Source organism: Chenopodium quinoa, unplaced genomic scaffold (assembly GCF_001683475.1).
Source record: "Chenopodium quinoa cultivar QQ74 unplaced genomic scaffold, ASM168347v1, whole genome shotgun sequence".
Lineage (NCBI taxonomy): Eukaryota > Viridiplantae > Streptophyta > Magnoliopsida > Caryophyllales > Amaranthaceae > Chenopodium > Chenopodium quinoa.
In genome coordinates, this window is record NW_018742244.1 from 3,095,363 (window position 1) to 3,109,094 (window position 13,732).

The following is a 13,732-nucleotide window of genomic DNA, read 5'->3' on the forward strand; positions in this document are numbered from 1 at the left end:
AAGTCCATTCAAACTCCAATGTCTTAATCCACCATTATAAAAGTATTTAAATTTAGTATTATAAATTAATAATCTTGCTTAGCTTAATAACATAACATAACTCCAATATTAAGAAATTAAATTAATTTTTTCCTCAAAAAACAATAAAAGAAATTAAATTAAATACCACGTGTCTACAAAATCTTCCCAATTTTCTCTTCAGAGTTCAGACCAACACCAACAAACTTCCTTTCTTCTTCTTCTTCTTCTTCCTTTCGATCATCTTTTCAGTATTACTTCACCTGAGTTCACCTTCAACAAAACTATCATATTTTCTCTCTCCTCATCCATTAATGGCGATCTTCATCTCAGATCTCTAATTTCTCACTTTCTCTCTCCTCTTCATCAATGGCGTCGTCTCAATCTCTTGGCGGTTCAACTCGCTGCGGCAAAATCCTTGGTCCATCCTTCGACAAAATCATCAAGAATGTCGCATGGCGGAAGCATACAAACCTTGTCGCCGCTTGTAAATCCGCCATTGATAAGCTTGAAACCCTAACTGAACAACCTTCTCTTTCTCTCTCTTCTCCGATCCCTACATTATCGCCTTCCGACGCCGACGCTTTTCTCTCTCCTCTTCTGCTTGCGCTCGACACCGCTTCTCCGAAGATCATCGATCCTGCTCTCGACGCGCTTTTTCGCCTCTTCTCGAACAATCTTCTTAGGTTTGAGCTCGATCGTTCTTCCGATGATAACAGCAATTCGTTGGTTTTTCAGCTGATTGAATCTGTTTGTAAGTGTTGTGGTTTGGGAGATGAGCTGGTTCAGTTTTGTGTGATGAAGGTGCTGTTATCGGCGATTCGATCTCCGTTTGTTGAGTTTAGAGGTGATTATCTTAACCACATTGTTAAAACTTGTTATAATGTTTATTTAGGGGGTTTGAATGGGACTAATCAGATCTGTGCTAAGGCTGTTTTAGCTCAAATTGTGTTAATTGTATTCGCTCGTGTTGAAGAGGATTCTATGTTTGTTAGTAGTTTTAAGACGATTACAGTTTCGGAGTTGCTTGAATTTACTGATAGGAATTTGAGTGAAGGGAATTCTGCTCAATTGGTTCAGAATGTAATTAATGAGGTTATGGATTGTAATGGAGGGGTTGAAGATTTTAATCAACATACCGAAAACTCCCAGAATGGAGATGTCAATGTGGATGGGAATGAGGATAAGAATGATGGTGATGATTCAGGGGAGAAACCGGAGGAAAATAACGAAGCAGGGGCGAAAGTGGAGGAGAATACTGAACCAGGGGCGAAAATGGAGGAAAATAGTGATGAGGGGAAACCAGTAGTGAAAAGTGAAGGACTGGGAGGATCAGGGGAAAGGGAGAGTTTGCTTAGAGAGGATGGTTTTATGCTGTTTAAGAACTTGTGTAAATTGTCAATGAAGTTCTCTTCACAGGAGCATTCTGATGATGAGATTCTACTAAGGGGGAAAATCCTATCTTTGGAATTGCTGAAGGTGATTATGGATAATAGCGGTCTTGTTTGGTGCTCGAATGAGAGGTAACTTTCTAAATTTGTTTTATCAATCATGTTTGATGTTGCTGTTGTTGAATTTATGATTTTGGTAGTTTATGAAGTTTTCATGCCTAGTTCAATAGTTGCTGTACCAATATATTGACATTGGTATGGTACATTCAGAATATATGAAAGACTATTTAGGTGTACTGCTGTGATAGATGAAGAGAAGCTCTTTTGAAAGTACCTAATACTGGTTTTGTAGTTGCTCTCTTAAAAAACCCAATACTGGTCTTGTATAGTATATACCTTATGTAAGATGAAACACATACAAAAGCCTTATCTCACCAACAAATGCTCCGGATTTCTTACAGATACGAAAGATTTGCACCAGATTTCTTACACCAGAAATTTGTATAAGGTATATACAATGTACACATACTAAAGAACCTAATGCTGGTCTTGTATATATACCTTCTGTAAGATGAAACACTTACTAATCTAATGTAAGATGAAACACATACAAAAGCAAATCTTGACATATTTTGATTCAGTTTTTCCTAATTTAGGCAACAAGACTGGTTAATAGTTGCGTAGTGCAACTATTGTAATTGAATATTTAGCAATATCAATGGGGAAGGATTTCCTACACTTGAGGTACCCCCCCCCCCCCCACCACCACCACACACACACTGGTGCTTGAGGGTTGGAGAGGGAAAGTTAGTAAGGAAACTAAGTAAACTAAGGTCTGGGAAAGAATGGATCTCACAAGTAAGCTCCGGTATACTGGCTCTCAATGCCCTGGGCCTTACTGACAGACCACTTACTCACACTCTCAGGACCACAGACCACTTACAGACAGCTTCTGTGAAGCTGCTTCCTAGTGTATTTGTTTTTCACTTGCCTTTATCAATTGTTGTGTCAGTGATACGGATTTTAAATGTTCCCATCCGAATATTATTGCAATTGTCTGTGCTCTTTCTTGCAGCTTCCTGAACATCATCAAACAGTTTCTCTGTTTGTCATTGCTGAAGAACAGTGCATTGTCAGTGATGACCATCTTCCAGCTTCTGTGCTCAATTTTTATGAGCTTGCTTTCAAAATTCAGATCAGGGTTGAAATCTGAGATTGGAATCTTCTTTCCAATGCTTATCCTTCGTGTCCTGGAAAATATAACTCAGCCTCGTTTTATTCAGAAAATGACTGTCCTTAACCTACTAGAGAAGATTTCTCAAGATCCACAGCTAATCATTGATATTTTTGTCAACTACGATTGTGACCTGGATGCTCCAAACATTTACGAGAGGTACTTCTGATGTCTAATTCTTTGTTTAGGTCTCAAATAGAAAAAAAGGTGTGTAAAGTTTGCTTGTCTGGGAGTTATCTGTTTCCTTTCCATTGCAGATCTATTCTCTATTGTCTTTTGCGTTGTTGTAAATGAATTATTTTGCTAGATTGTTATTATTCTATGTCGTATAAACTTTTGCTATTAATTTGCAGTTTTTGCATCTCTCTGATCCATATCTGCTGTTGTGCTGACTCATCAGTAAATGAATTTTTCTAATGGCATGCATGAGGGTGTTGAAAATTATTCAGAAAAAAGAATACTCATGAATGTAAACTGTGATAAATTGTGTCATTGTAGCAAATTTGACAGATTAAGTAGTTTTATAGAATGATGAGAGGATTTAGTCCAAGATTTCTTCACATGAGCATATGTATTATAGTGTTTGATGATGTAATGGTTTGTTATATGGAAGTGTTTACAGTGTTTTGATGTCAATTGGGATGACATATTGATGAAGCATGATGATTTCTTCTGTTTATCTGTTAATTCACTTTAGAAGTATATGTAATTGTGAAGCTGTGGACCTGTGGTATATCTTTGACAAACTTGCATACTTTCATGGTTAATGGTTTGGAATATATTTTGGTTCACGTCTCTTATGATTTGTGAAAGTGTGTGCTAACTATGATTTTCTTTTGACCATAGATGTCATTGGTTTTCTGCCTTGATTATAAAAAAAATCTTGACCTCATATAACATGTGCTCTGCATAATTTTCTGTGAAATAGTAGATATTTTTGCTACACCTGATCCTTCTACAATAGGTGAGACCACAAGAGCTTTACTAGAGACATTTGATCCACGGTCTGTTTTTAGCAGGAATTGCCATGGTAGTGGCAAGATCAAAAAGTAGTAATTGAACCAAAGGTAGTTTGGATGAAGATTGAAAAATGCAGTGCATTAGATTAGTCTATTTGTTTGTGAGATAAGACCAAATAAATTAATATATTAGTTTTTCAGAATTGAAGCATTCTGTTTATCTGTTTATTCACTTTAGTAGTATATATAAATGTGAAGTGGTATTTCTTTGACAAACTTGTATACTTGCATGGTTAATGGTTGGGAATATATCTTGGTTCACATTTCTTATGATTTGTGAAAGTGTGTCCTAAATATGATTTTAACTGACCAGAGTTGTCACTGGTTTTCTGCCTTGATTATGATGTGCTCCACATAATTTTCTGTGAAATAGTAGATAATTTTGCTACACCTGATCCTTCTGCGATAGGCGGGAGTGTTACTACACCTGAATCATGGTCTGTTTTGAGCAGGAATTGCCATGGTAGTGGCAAGATCAAAAGTAGTAATTGAACCAGAGATTGTTTGGATGAATATTGAAAAGAGGCAATGCATTAGATTAGTGTTTTTTGTTGGTGAGACAAGGCCTACTATTTTTTTTTTTAGTATTGATGAGTGACAGTATAGGAGGCTTATATATATATTAGAACATATCTGCCTGTTGACTCCATACTCATCCTTCTCACCCCTTTTGCATTTCATGCCAATTTGATGATCTTTCATAGTATGACAGATCTGAAAATCTATTTAAGCTCTTATAATTCCATCAGATGTTTGCAGGACGGTTAATGGCCTTTTGAAGACTGCTCTTGGTCCCGCGCCTGGTTCTACTACACCTTTGTCTCCTGTTAAGGATCTAACTTTTCGAGTTGAATCCGTTAAATGCCTAGTTAGAATTGTCAAGTCGATGGGAGTATGGATGGACCAGCAACTGAAAATTGGGGAGACTTCTTTGTCGAATAGATCCTCTGTGATGACTGGCTCAGTAGACATGCATTCTGCCCTGAATGGAGAAGAGGGAATGATTGCTGATTATGAACTTCATCCAGAATCAAATACTGAGTCATCTGATGCTGCAACATTTGAGCAACGCCGAGCTTATAAACTTGAAATTCAGGTTTTTTTATTCCCTTATACTTTGGTTTTTCTAATAGTGCTATAATATTTACTCTGTATTGTACTTAGGATGCTTATCTAGAAAGATGAAAGAAGGCATTAATAATTGTTTATCTAGCCAACAATTGCTTGAGTATTGAATGTTGTAACATCACATAATTTCTTGAACAAAGAAAACTGTTTGTTATCTTATTATATGGCAGACAATCCTTTCATATCAACGTCTAATCTAAATTTCAGCCGTTGAAAGCGATTGTCATTAGTAATGCCTTTTTCTGACTTCTATTTGAGCAGTTTCCATCTTTACTGCTCAATCAGGGTCATGTCTTTTTGGACTACTGCTTGCTGCTTCACATCTGTGGAGTCCAGATACATAGAAAAGTTACATAAATGAGCAGAGAGAACCTAGGATGAAGTGTAGTCGGAGAGAATAGGTCAGGTTGGTTTCAAGGGATTCACCTTTTCTTAGTGTGAAAGAGGGAATCTAATAGTGTCCAATCAAAGAGCTCAGGCCATCTTAATTAGGTTCAAGTTGAAGTAACCTGGTGAGGCAAGTGATACTTCCACAATTTTTTTATTATGAATTATCAATGTTATGAGAGTATTATTTTAAAAAAAGCTATGTCCTGAACCTTATGAACTAAACCTGTTCTATGGGAGTTTTGGGCTTAATATCGATATTTTAGCAACAAATCTAGAGTGTGTTTGGGGGATTGAAGGAAATGGAGGGAAAGAAAAGGAAGGGAAATGGAGGGATTGAATTTCTTTCATTTGGATAACAAATGAGGAAAGAAGGGAATTGGAGGGGAGAGAAAGAGGATAGAAGGGAATTAAAGGGGAGAGAATGGAGGATTAACTTGTAAGAAATTGATCTCGCTTACAATGGAGAAATTTGGAAGGGAAACTTATTATTCTTCCCTCCCCTCCCTTTCCCTTTCCCTTCTCGCTTCTTCCCCTTCCTCCCCTTCTTTTCCTTCCCTTCTCTTTATCCAAACAAACTGCTAATGAATCTCATTGTAGTGCTTCGTGTGTTGATCTTAGTGCTAATTCCTAGCATCTTTTTTGGAAAGGGAATGTTTGTGGGCTATTTATTTCAAGAATAGGCTGGATTCAACCAACTCTATCCTAGTCTTTTGCTTGCTGCAGTGGTTAGTTCTGTAATCGTAAGTCATCTAAGATCAACCTGGACAGGAGATCAGCAAATCCAGTTTGTATGATAATATTTTTTTCATTCTCTTCTACTTTTGCTCTTCACACCCTTTCCATGTTTCATTAGTCTATATCTTCCCCAATATTTTTTTTTTTTTTTTTTTTTTTTTGTTGTAAATACTGGTATATCCCTTTTAGCCATCTTGATTCCTGGCCCATTCATCAAATTAGTTTCCACTACTCTTTTAATTAAAAAAAATTATAATAAAATAAAAATGTGATTTCTACAAAATTTAATTTTAGCAGCTCCTTTATTTTTTCAAAGAAAAGAGGAAATTGATCTCCATCAATTAGAATGTTGTGATGTCTACATAATTGAATTGGCACAAGCATGAAACCACCCATTTTCTATACCCAATAACAGGAAAAAAAAAAAAAAAAAAAAAAGAGTTTAATTCTACTCCAACAACTACTCAAAGTCTTTCATACTTCTGATTTTAGTGATGTTAATGTAGAAAATGGGCAGCGTTTGTGATGTATTCCTTAAAATCCCTTGTTCAAGTTTACAGTTTTAAACGACCCAGACCACATGTCAATAGGAGATCTTTTTTCTTAATAATTCTCAAACTTGTGAGGATCATTAGTAACATTTAAAGTAACTTATGTTGTAGTGCCTTTTTTTTTAAATATTGGTTGGAGTGTCCTGCTACCTTAATTGAAATCCTGGATCTGCTTTTGAACAATGACCCTTTATCTGGACCAAATCCTAGACATCTTCATGAGATAGTTGAGTGTGTTACTAGGATACATAACTGTCTTTCAGCAGTACCTGTATCTGAGTTACATAGCTTGTGCACTAACAAGCTCTATTTTTTATGGATTACTCTCCTTTCCATGTGCAGAAAGGCATCACATTGTTTAACAGGAAGCCTTCCAAAGGTGTTGATTTTCTAATCAACACCAAAAAAGTTGGTGGTTCCCCTGAAGACGTAGCCTCTTTTCTGAAGAATACTTCTGGACTGAATCCAACTGTTATTGGGGACTACTTGGGAGAACGAGAGGATTTTCCATTAAAAGTTATGCATGCTTATGTTGATGGATTCAATTTTGAAAAAATGGATTTTGGTGAAGCTATTCGATATTTTCTGCGGGGTTTCAGATTGCCTGGAGAGGCTCAAAAGATAGATCGGATCATGGAGAAGTTTGCTGAGCGCTACTGTAAATGCAATCCAAACTCATTTAAAAGCGCAGATACAGCTTATGTCCTTGCTTATTCTGTTATTTTGCTTAACACCGATGCTCACAATAACATGGTCAAAGATAAGGTGAGCTTTGAGTTTGAAATGTGTGTTTTTTATTTGATATAAGGAGACTAATCTGCCATTAATCTTTCTGTGGGATGTTTGGTAATTCTTGAATTGTCCTCAATCCTCATCCCTTTATATAATTTAAGCTGGCACCACCAAATCTATTTTTCGTAACTGTTTTTTTTTTTTTTTTTTTTTGACAAAATATTCTTCAGATGACAAAAGCTGATTTTCTTCGGAACAATCGTGGAATTGATGATGGCAAGGACTTGCCTGAAGAGTATCTAGGTGCTATATATGATCAAATTGTGAAAAATGAAATCAAAATGAATGCTGAAACTTCTCAACCACAGAGCAAGCAGGTTAATGGGTTGAACAGGTTGTTGGGCTTGGATGGTATACTGAACTTGGTCATGGGGAAGCAGCCTGAAGAAAAGCCGTTGGGTACTAATGGCCTTCTTATCAAGAATATCCAGGAGCAGTTTAAGACAAAGTCTGGAAAATCAGAGTAAGTCCCATGTTATATAGCTTTTTCCTAAAAATATTAATGTTCCACATACTTACTACTACCTCTATTTGTAAGGAATTACGCCTCTTTTTATTGCTAGATGCCTAAAAAGCAGCAGATTTGAATGGATTGAGGTCATGATCAATGTTTGTGTCTCGTAGCATCATGAAAGCTGCAAATTTTAAAGCAACTCTTGAAATAGCCTAACAATTTTGCTCACATATTGCTCAAGTGAATGTAATCTTTTTATCATAGTTGGAGGAAGGAGATACATAGTGCCTTTCAATTGGCAGTCACATGAAAGGCTAATCATTCCCACATATGAAGTGCCATGAAGTGGCATTTACTTTGATGGTCTCCATTCACATTACTCGTTTTAAGGAATGGTTGAGTTTTGAACAAAACATCTCATCCATGCAGTTTGATGATAATGAGAATTTGTTAGTTTTCGTAACAGTCACACTATGTGCAAGGGGCTAAATTTATTTATTATTCTGAATTAAGCATTGAGGATAATGCATCCGTGATACGACAGTGATCGCAGTGTTGTCCACCCCTTGGTCCCCTCTCCTCCCCACCATCACTACCATTGCTTAGTTACCCCAAGACCACAAGCCAACTCTGTCCTGATAGACATAGCGCACAACATTTGATAGCAATTGGGGCAAATCATCACCACCATCTGTTGCTTAGCCTCCACCTTCATACACACACATCATCATCTCTCCAGCATGAATTTGTACACTGAACCCATGTATTACAGAAATATTAACTTCCTTCAAAAGATTTCTATAGAAATTTGCATTATACGGGTTAATCACTAGTGATTTTTCATAGCCTTTCAAATGTTTACTGGTGTTGCATTTTGACAGCAGGCAAGGCACGTAGCAAATAATTAGTATCAATCAATTATTTTTGATTAATAAAACTAGTTTGAGTTTTCAATGATCAAGTAAAGTGTGGTTTGTTTGTGTGTGTCCAGTAAATTATCACAAATTAAAAGCAATTTTGCATATTGTATCTTATCCTGTATCAAAAAGGTGTTAGTGTTAAAGGAAACATTACTTTGTTGCAGGTCTGTTTTTTATGCAGTTTCGGATGTTTCAATATTGAGGTTTATGGTAGAAGTTTGTTGGGGTCCTATGCTGGCTGCATTTAGTATGACACTTGATCAGAGTGATGACAAGTTAGCTACTTCAGAATGTTTGCAAGGCTTCCGATATGCTGTACATGTAACTGCAGTCCTAAGTATGCAGACCCAAAGAGATGCTTTTGTGACTTCTCTGGCCAAATTCACATATCTTCACTGTGCAGCAGATATGAAGCAAAAAAATATTGATGCTATGAAGGTAAACCTTTTAAAGTTATTCAGGAGAAGGGCCCACCATTTTTAATGTGAAGCTGCTTAGCTAGTTAATGGTGCTGTTCATGTAAACTGATAAAACTTATGCAAAAACAAAATAACCGAACATATCTTAATGGAGTTATGCTGTCTGTTCAGCTGTGGTACATACTTTCATTAATCAGTGATAATATTTATACTACGCGTTAATATAATAATGTGAAGCATTCAAGAACACATCCAAAACTGTGTGCAAAACATTAGTTTCTGCTTTCTTTTTATTTAGACAATGTAGTAACACCAGGAATCGGTTAAGCACAACAATATTGAAAAGATGCCTCTCTGAGCACTCTCATAGTGGACGTCGGCTTTCTTTCTAGTGCAAACAACGTATTACATGTATACATGTTTTACCTGCCATTTTCCTTCTGATGAAGTTGTGATGCTTATCCTTGCAGACCATAATGTCTATAGCTATTGAAGACGGGAATTACCTTCAAGAAGCATGGGAGCACATTCTAACATGCTTGTCTAGATTTGAACATTTGCAACTTTTGGGAGAAGGTGTTCCACCTGATGCGTCATTCTTGAGCATGTCTAATGCTGAACCTGAACAGAAATCTCTTAAATCTAGTGAATTGGCTTCTCTAAAGAAAAAAGGAGCTCTTCAAAATCCAGCTGTGGCAGCTGTCGTTCGAGGTGGATCCTATGACAGCAGTGCACTTGGTGCTAACCACCCCAAACTGGTCACCTCTGAACAGGTCACGAACTTCATTTCAAATTTGCACTTGCTTGATCAAATAGGGAGCTATGAGTTGAACCACATATTTGCGCATAGCCAAAGGATGAACAGTGAGGCAATAGTGGCCTTTGTGAGAGCTCTTTGCAAAGTTTCAATGGCTGAGTTGCAGTCTCCAACTGATCCTCGTGTGTTCAGCCTCACTAAGATAGTTGAAATTGCGTAAGTCTACGTTGCTCCTTAAATTTTCCGTCAGAGTTTTCTTTTTGGGTTGAAATGTGTTGGTGTCTAGAAATCTTTTTTTGTGCAGACCACATCTCGGGAGGTCCTTGAAGGTGTGTTGATGTCTAGAAATTTTGGCATGACATTAGAGGCACCTTCTTTTTCCTTATCCACTTGTTTTATGAAGTAGAGTATGGACCAATCCTAGTCCCACCAAGTGGTTGGTTCCACCTGTCGTCATAGTTGCACAAACATGAGTTATTTGAATCAAGCCTTAACAATGGGTTCTTTTTGCAGGCACTATAATATGAATCGCATCAGACTAGTGTGGTCTCGCATCTGGAATGTTCTTTCTGATTTCTTTGTGTCCGTTGGTCTGTCAGAAAATCTCTCAGTGGCAATTTTTGTCATGGATTCATTGAGGCAGCTTGCTATGAAATTCCTTGAGCGTGAGGAGTTGGCAAATTACAATTTCCAAAATGAATTTTTGAGGCCTTTTGTCATTGTAATGCAAAAGAGTAGCTCTGCTGAAATTAGGGAGCTAATAGTCCGTTGCATTTCTCAGATGGTCCTTAGCCGTGTCAGTAATGTGAAATCTGGATGGAAAAGTGTATTTCTGGTAATTTCCTGGATTATTACATTTTCTATCTCATATTATCTTATGATTACTAGTCTGGAAAAATTGTTCATGTATGTTATTAAGTAAACTTTATCTGTATATGATTCAACCTTACACCAACCCACCCAAGCCCTCACCCCTGAAAAAAGGAAGAAAAGAAACGATTTTATGACCATTTTGATTTGGGTAGACTATCTATATGCAGTTGTTTGTTGCTAAATGTTTTTCTTTTCTTAGGTTTTCACAACTGCTGCTGCTGATGAACGGAAGAGTATAGTGTTGCTGGCCTTTGAGACTATGGAAAAAATTGTTCGGGAATATTTCCCTCACATAACTGAGACTGAGTCTACAACTTTCACAGATTGTGTTAAATGCCTCATAACCTTCACGAAAAGCAAGTTTGATAGTGATGTTAGCTTCAATGCCATTGCATTTCTTCGGTTTTGTGCTCTTAAGCTTGCAGAAGGGGGATTGTTTTGCAATGAGGATAGCCAAGATGCCAATTCATATGATTTAAGTGACAGCGGGGAGACCTTTGATAGGCAACCTTTTACTAGTAAAGATGAAAATATTTCGTTTTGGATGCCTTTGCTTACAGGTAAAAACATTGTTTTATCTTTTAAACACTGTTTGTTATTTCTTGATGGGATTTAAACATGTTCTTAAATCTCGCCTGCTTGTATTTTGAACAAGTTTAGTTAATACTGTCAAATTTGATACATTATTTTTTCCTAGTTGCTTCTGCCATAAATTTCTCAGTTTGTTATTTAACCCTTTAAGCTTTGTTCTTTTCATCTTAAGAAAATAATCAGTTTAAAATAAGTTTAATCCAAGGTCATTTCACAACTGAAATAACCTCTGATAAATTATAATATGTTCAAAAAGGTTTATGAAAAAAAAATGAAGCCTAAAGTAGGATGACAAGCTAGTACTAGACAAGACTTTAAGCTTTATGTAATTATACATACTGATTATTCTCTGTTTTTTGTTATAAATAAACTCAAGGTTTATCAAGATTGACATCTGATCCAAGACCAGTCATCAGAAAGAGCTCTGTTGAAGTCCTATTTAACATCCTCATGGATCATGGCAGCCTTTTTTCACGTCCATTTTGGAGTGCTATCTTCAAATTTGTTGTTTTCCCTATCCTCAGCTGTAAAGATGATACAGATGAAACAGAGGTGAATGACGAAAAGTCACTTCAAACTACTAAAGACTCTTCTCATGGTACTCAATGGGACTCTGAAACTTCTTCAGTGGCAGCACAGCGCCTTGTTGATCTTTTTGTTACATTCTTCGCTGTCCTGAGATTTCAACTACCTAACGCTGTTACTGTACTGGCTGATTTCATTAAGAACCCAGGTCCTGGTCCTGCTAAAATTGGGATAGCTGCATTGGTACGTTTAACCAGTGAATTAGGAACCAGGCTTTCGGAAGATGATTGGAGAGGCATGTTAATGGCTATAAAAGATGCAGCTGCTTCAACTCTTCCTGGATTTTTAAGGGTCTTAAGGACTATGGATAACATAAATATTCCTGATGCCATGCAATCCTATCACGGTCTTGATTCTGACAATGAAATATCCAACAATGATCTGGAGGATGACGACCTGCAAACTGCTGCATATGTGGTTTCAAGAATGAAAGGTCATATTGCAGTTCAGTTGGTCATCATACAGGTTTGCTTTTCCCTCTCTCTTTAACCACCTATATATGTGTCCACTTTTCTTCTTTTTGGAAGCATAAATGCATTGCTTGTTGTCTCTCTGGGTGTCAAATTGTCAATGGGTTAATAAATGGCTTTGGTCCTCCAGTTGGGGGGAAGAAGCCTTGCTTATTTCTACCTCTCCTCACTGGGCATTTCATGTTCACTAGTTGAGCTGCCTGCAAGGCATTGACATACAGTGGTCATGTTCGAGTTCTAGAGGATTGATGGTTTTTAGCTTTTGAACCTTCTTCCTTGTTAGTAAACCTGATGTTTCCTGTTTAATTAATTCTATGAATAGAGTAAAAAAGATTGAACCCATTCTGTCAAATGTGGACTTTCTTCAAATCTGTAGTGTCGTGTATTGGATTTGTGACTTCGTGAGAGGGAGAAGTGGCTGGTTGCCAACAAGTCATTGAAATTGCCTTTTGTTATTTTATTAAAGAAAAAAAATATATATATACTTGAAAGCCTGCTACTGCAACCCACTAATTTGCTTTTCTATTGCAGCTTGTGACTGATCTATACAAGACTCATCATGATGGTCTCTCAGAAGCTAACCTCAAGATACTTCTAGAACTTTTTTCCATGATTTCATCTCATGCGAACCAACTAAGCTCTGAAGGTATCATACTGAGGAAGCTTCAGACAGTGTGCAATATGCTAGAGCTCACTGACCCACCTGTTGTTCATTTTGAAAATGAGTCTTACCAGAGTTATCTAGAATTTCTTAATGACTTAGTTTTGGAAAGACCAACGACTCCAAAAGATATTGATTTGGAAGCACAGCTTGTAGCCGTTTGTGAAAAAATATTAGTGATGTATGTGGAGTGTGCTGGGACTCACTTCAGCAAGCAAAAGCCTGCAGATGAGCCCGAGGCACATTGGATCCTTCCATTGCTTTCAGCAAAAAAGGAAGAACTTGCAGCACGGAGTACTTTGCTTTTATCAGCATTACGCACATTGACTCGGTTGGAGAAAGATTCGTTTAGAAGGTACATTTCACGTATATTTCCCTTGTTGGTTGGTCTTGTGAAAAGTGAACACAGCTCAAGAGAAGTATTACCTATTTTGAGTGACATGTTTCAAACTTGTATAGGACCAATAATTGTTGAGTCTTAATTTAGAATTTTTTTGGTATAAACGAGTCTGCCCAACCCCCACCCCTTCATTACACCCCCAAGGTCCCTGTCCGGGGCTTCTTTCACCACCACCGTCTTATGATAGCTTAAAGGTCACCAATACCAAAATTTTGTACCTAAATAGATTTTTGTAGAATGTGTTACAGATGTAAAAGCGAACATTTTAGAGTCCACATATTAGCCAGAATTTGTCCATGATCTTGTGATGCTTGTTAATTTTAATAATTGCCTCGTTTCTTTCA

At 37.0% G+C, this 13,732-nt stretch overlaps 1 protein-coding gene across 2 annotated transcripts; it reads left to right on the forward strand.

The window, feature by feature from the left end:
• The first annotated feature begins 387 nt into the window (after window positions 1-387).
• Window positions 388-13,732, forward strand: LOC110682109 (brefeldin A-inhibited guanine nucleotide-exchange protein 1-like). Of its 2 annotated transcripts, XM_021858354.1 has the most exons (11): window positions 388-1,541; window positions 2,485-2,802; window positions 4,422-4,758; window positions 6,809-7,231; window positions 7,429-7,721; window positions 8,797-9,070; window positions 9,522-10,024; window positions 10,322-10,643; window positions 10,881-11,241; window positions 11,649-12,322; window positions 12,859-13,732. In XM_021858354.1, the coding sequence occupies exons 1-11, from the start codon at window positions 388-390 to the stop codon at window positions 13,468-13,470; spliced, it is 5,271 nt and encodes a 1,756-aa protein (XP_021714046.1). In that variant the 3' UTR covers window positions 13,471-13,732. The 2 variants fall into 2 exon arrangements, with proteins under 2 accessions (XP_021714046.1, XP_021714055.1); XM_021858363.1 differs by lacking the exon at window positions 388-1,541 and having other exon boundaries at window positions 2,660-2,802; window positions 4,412-4,758.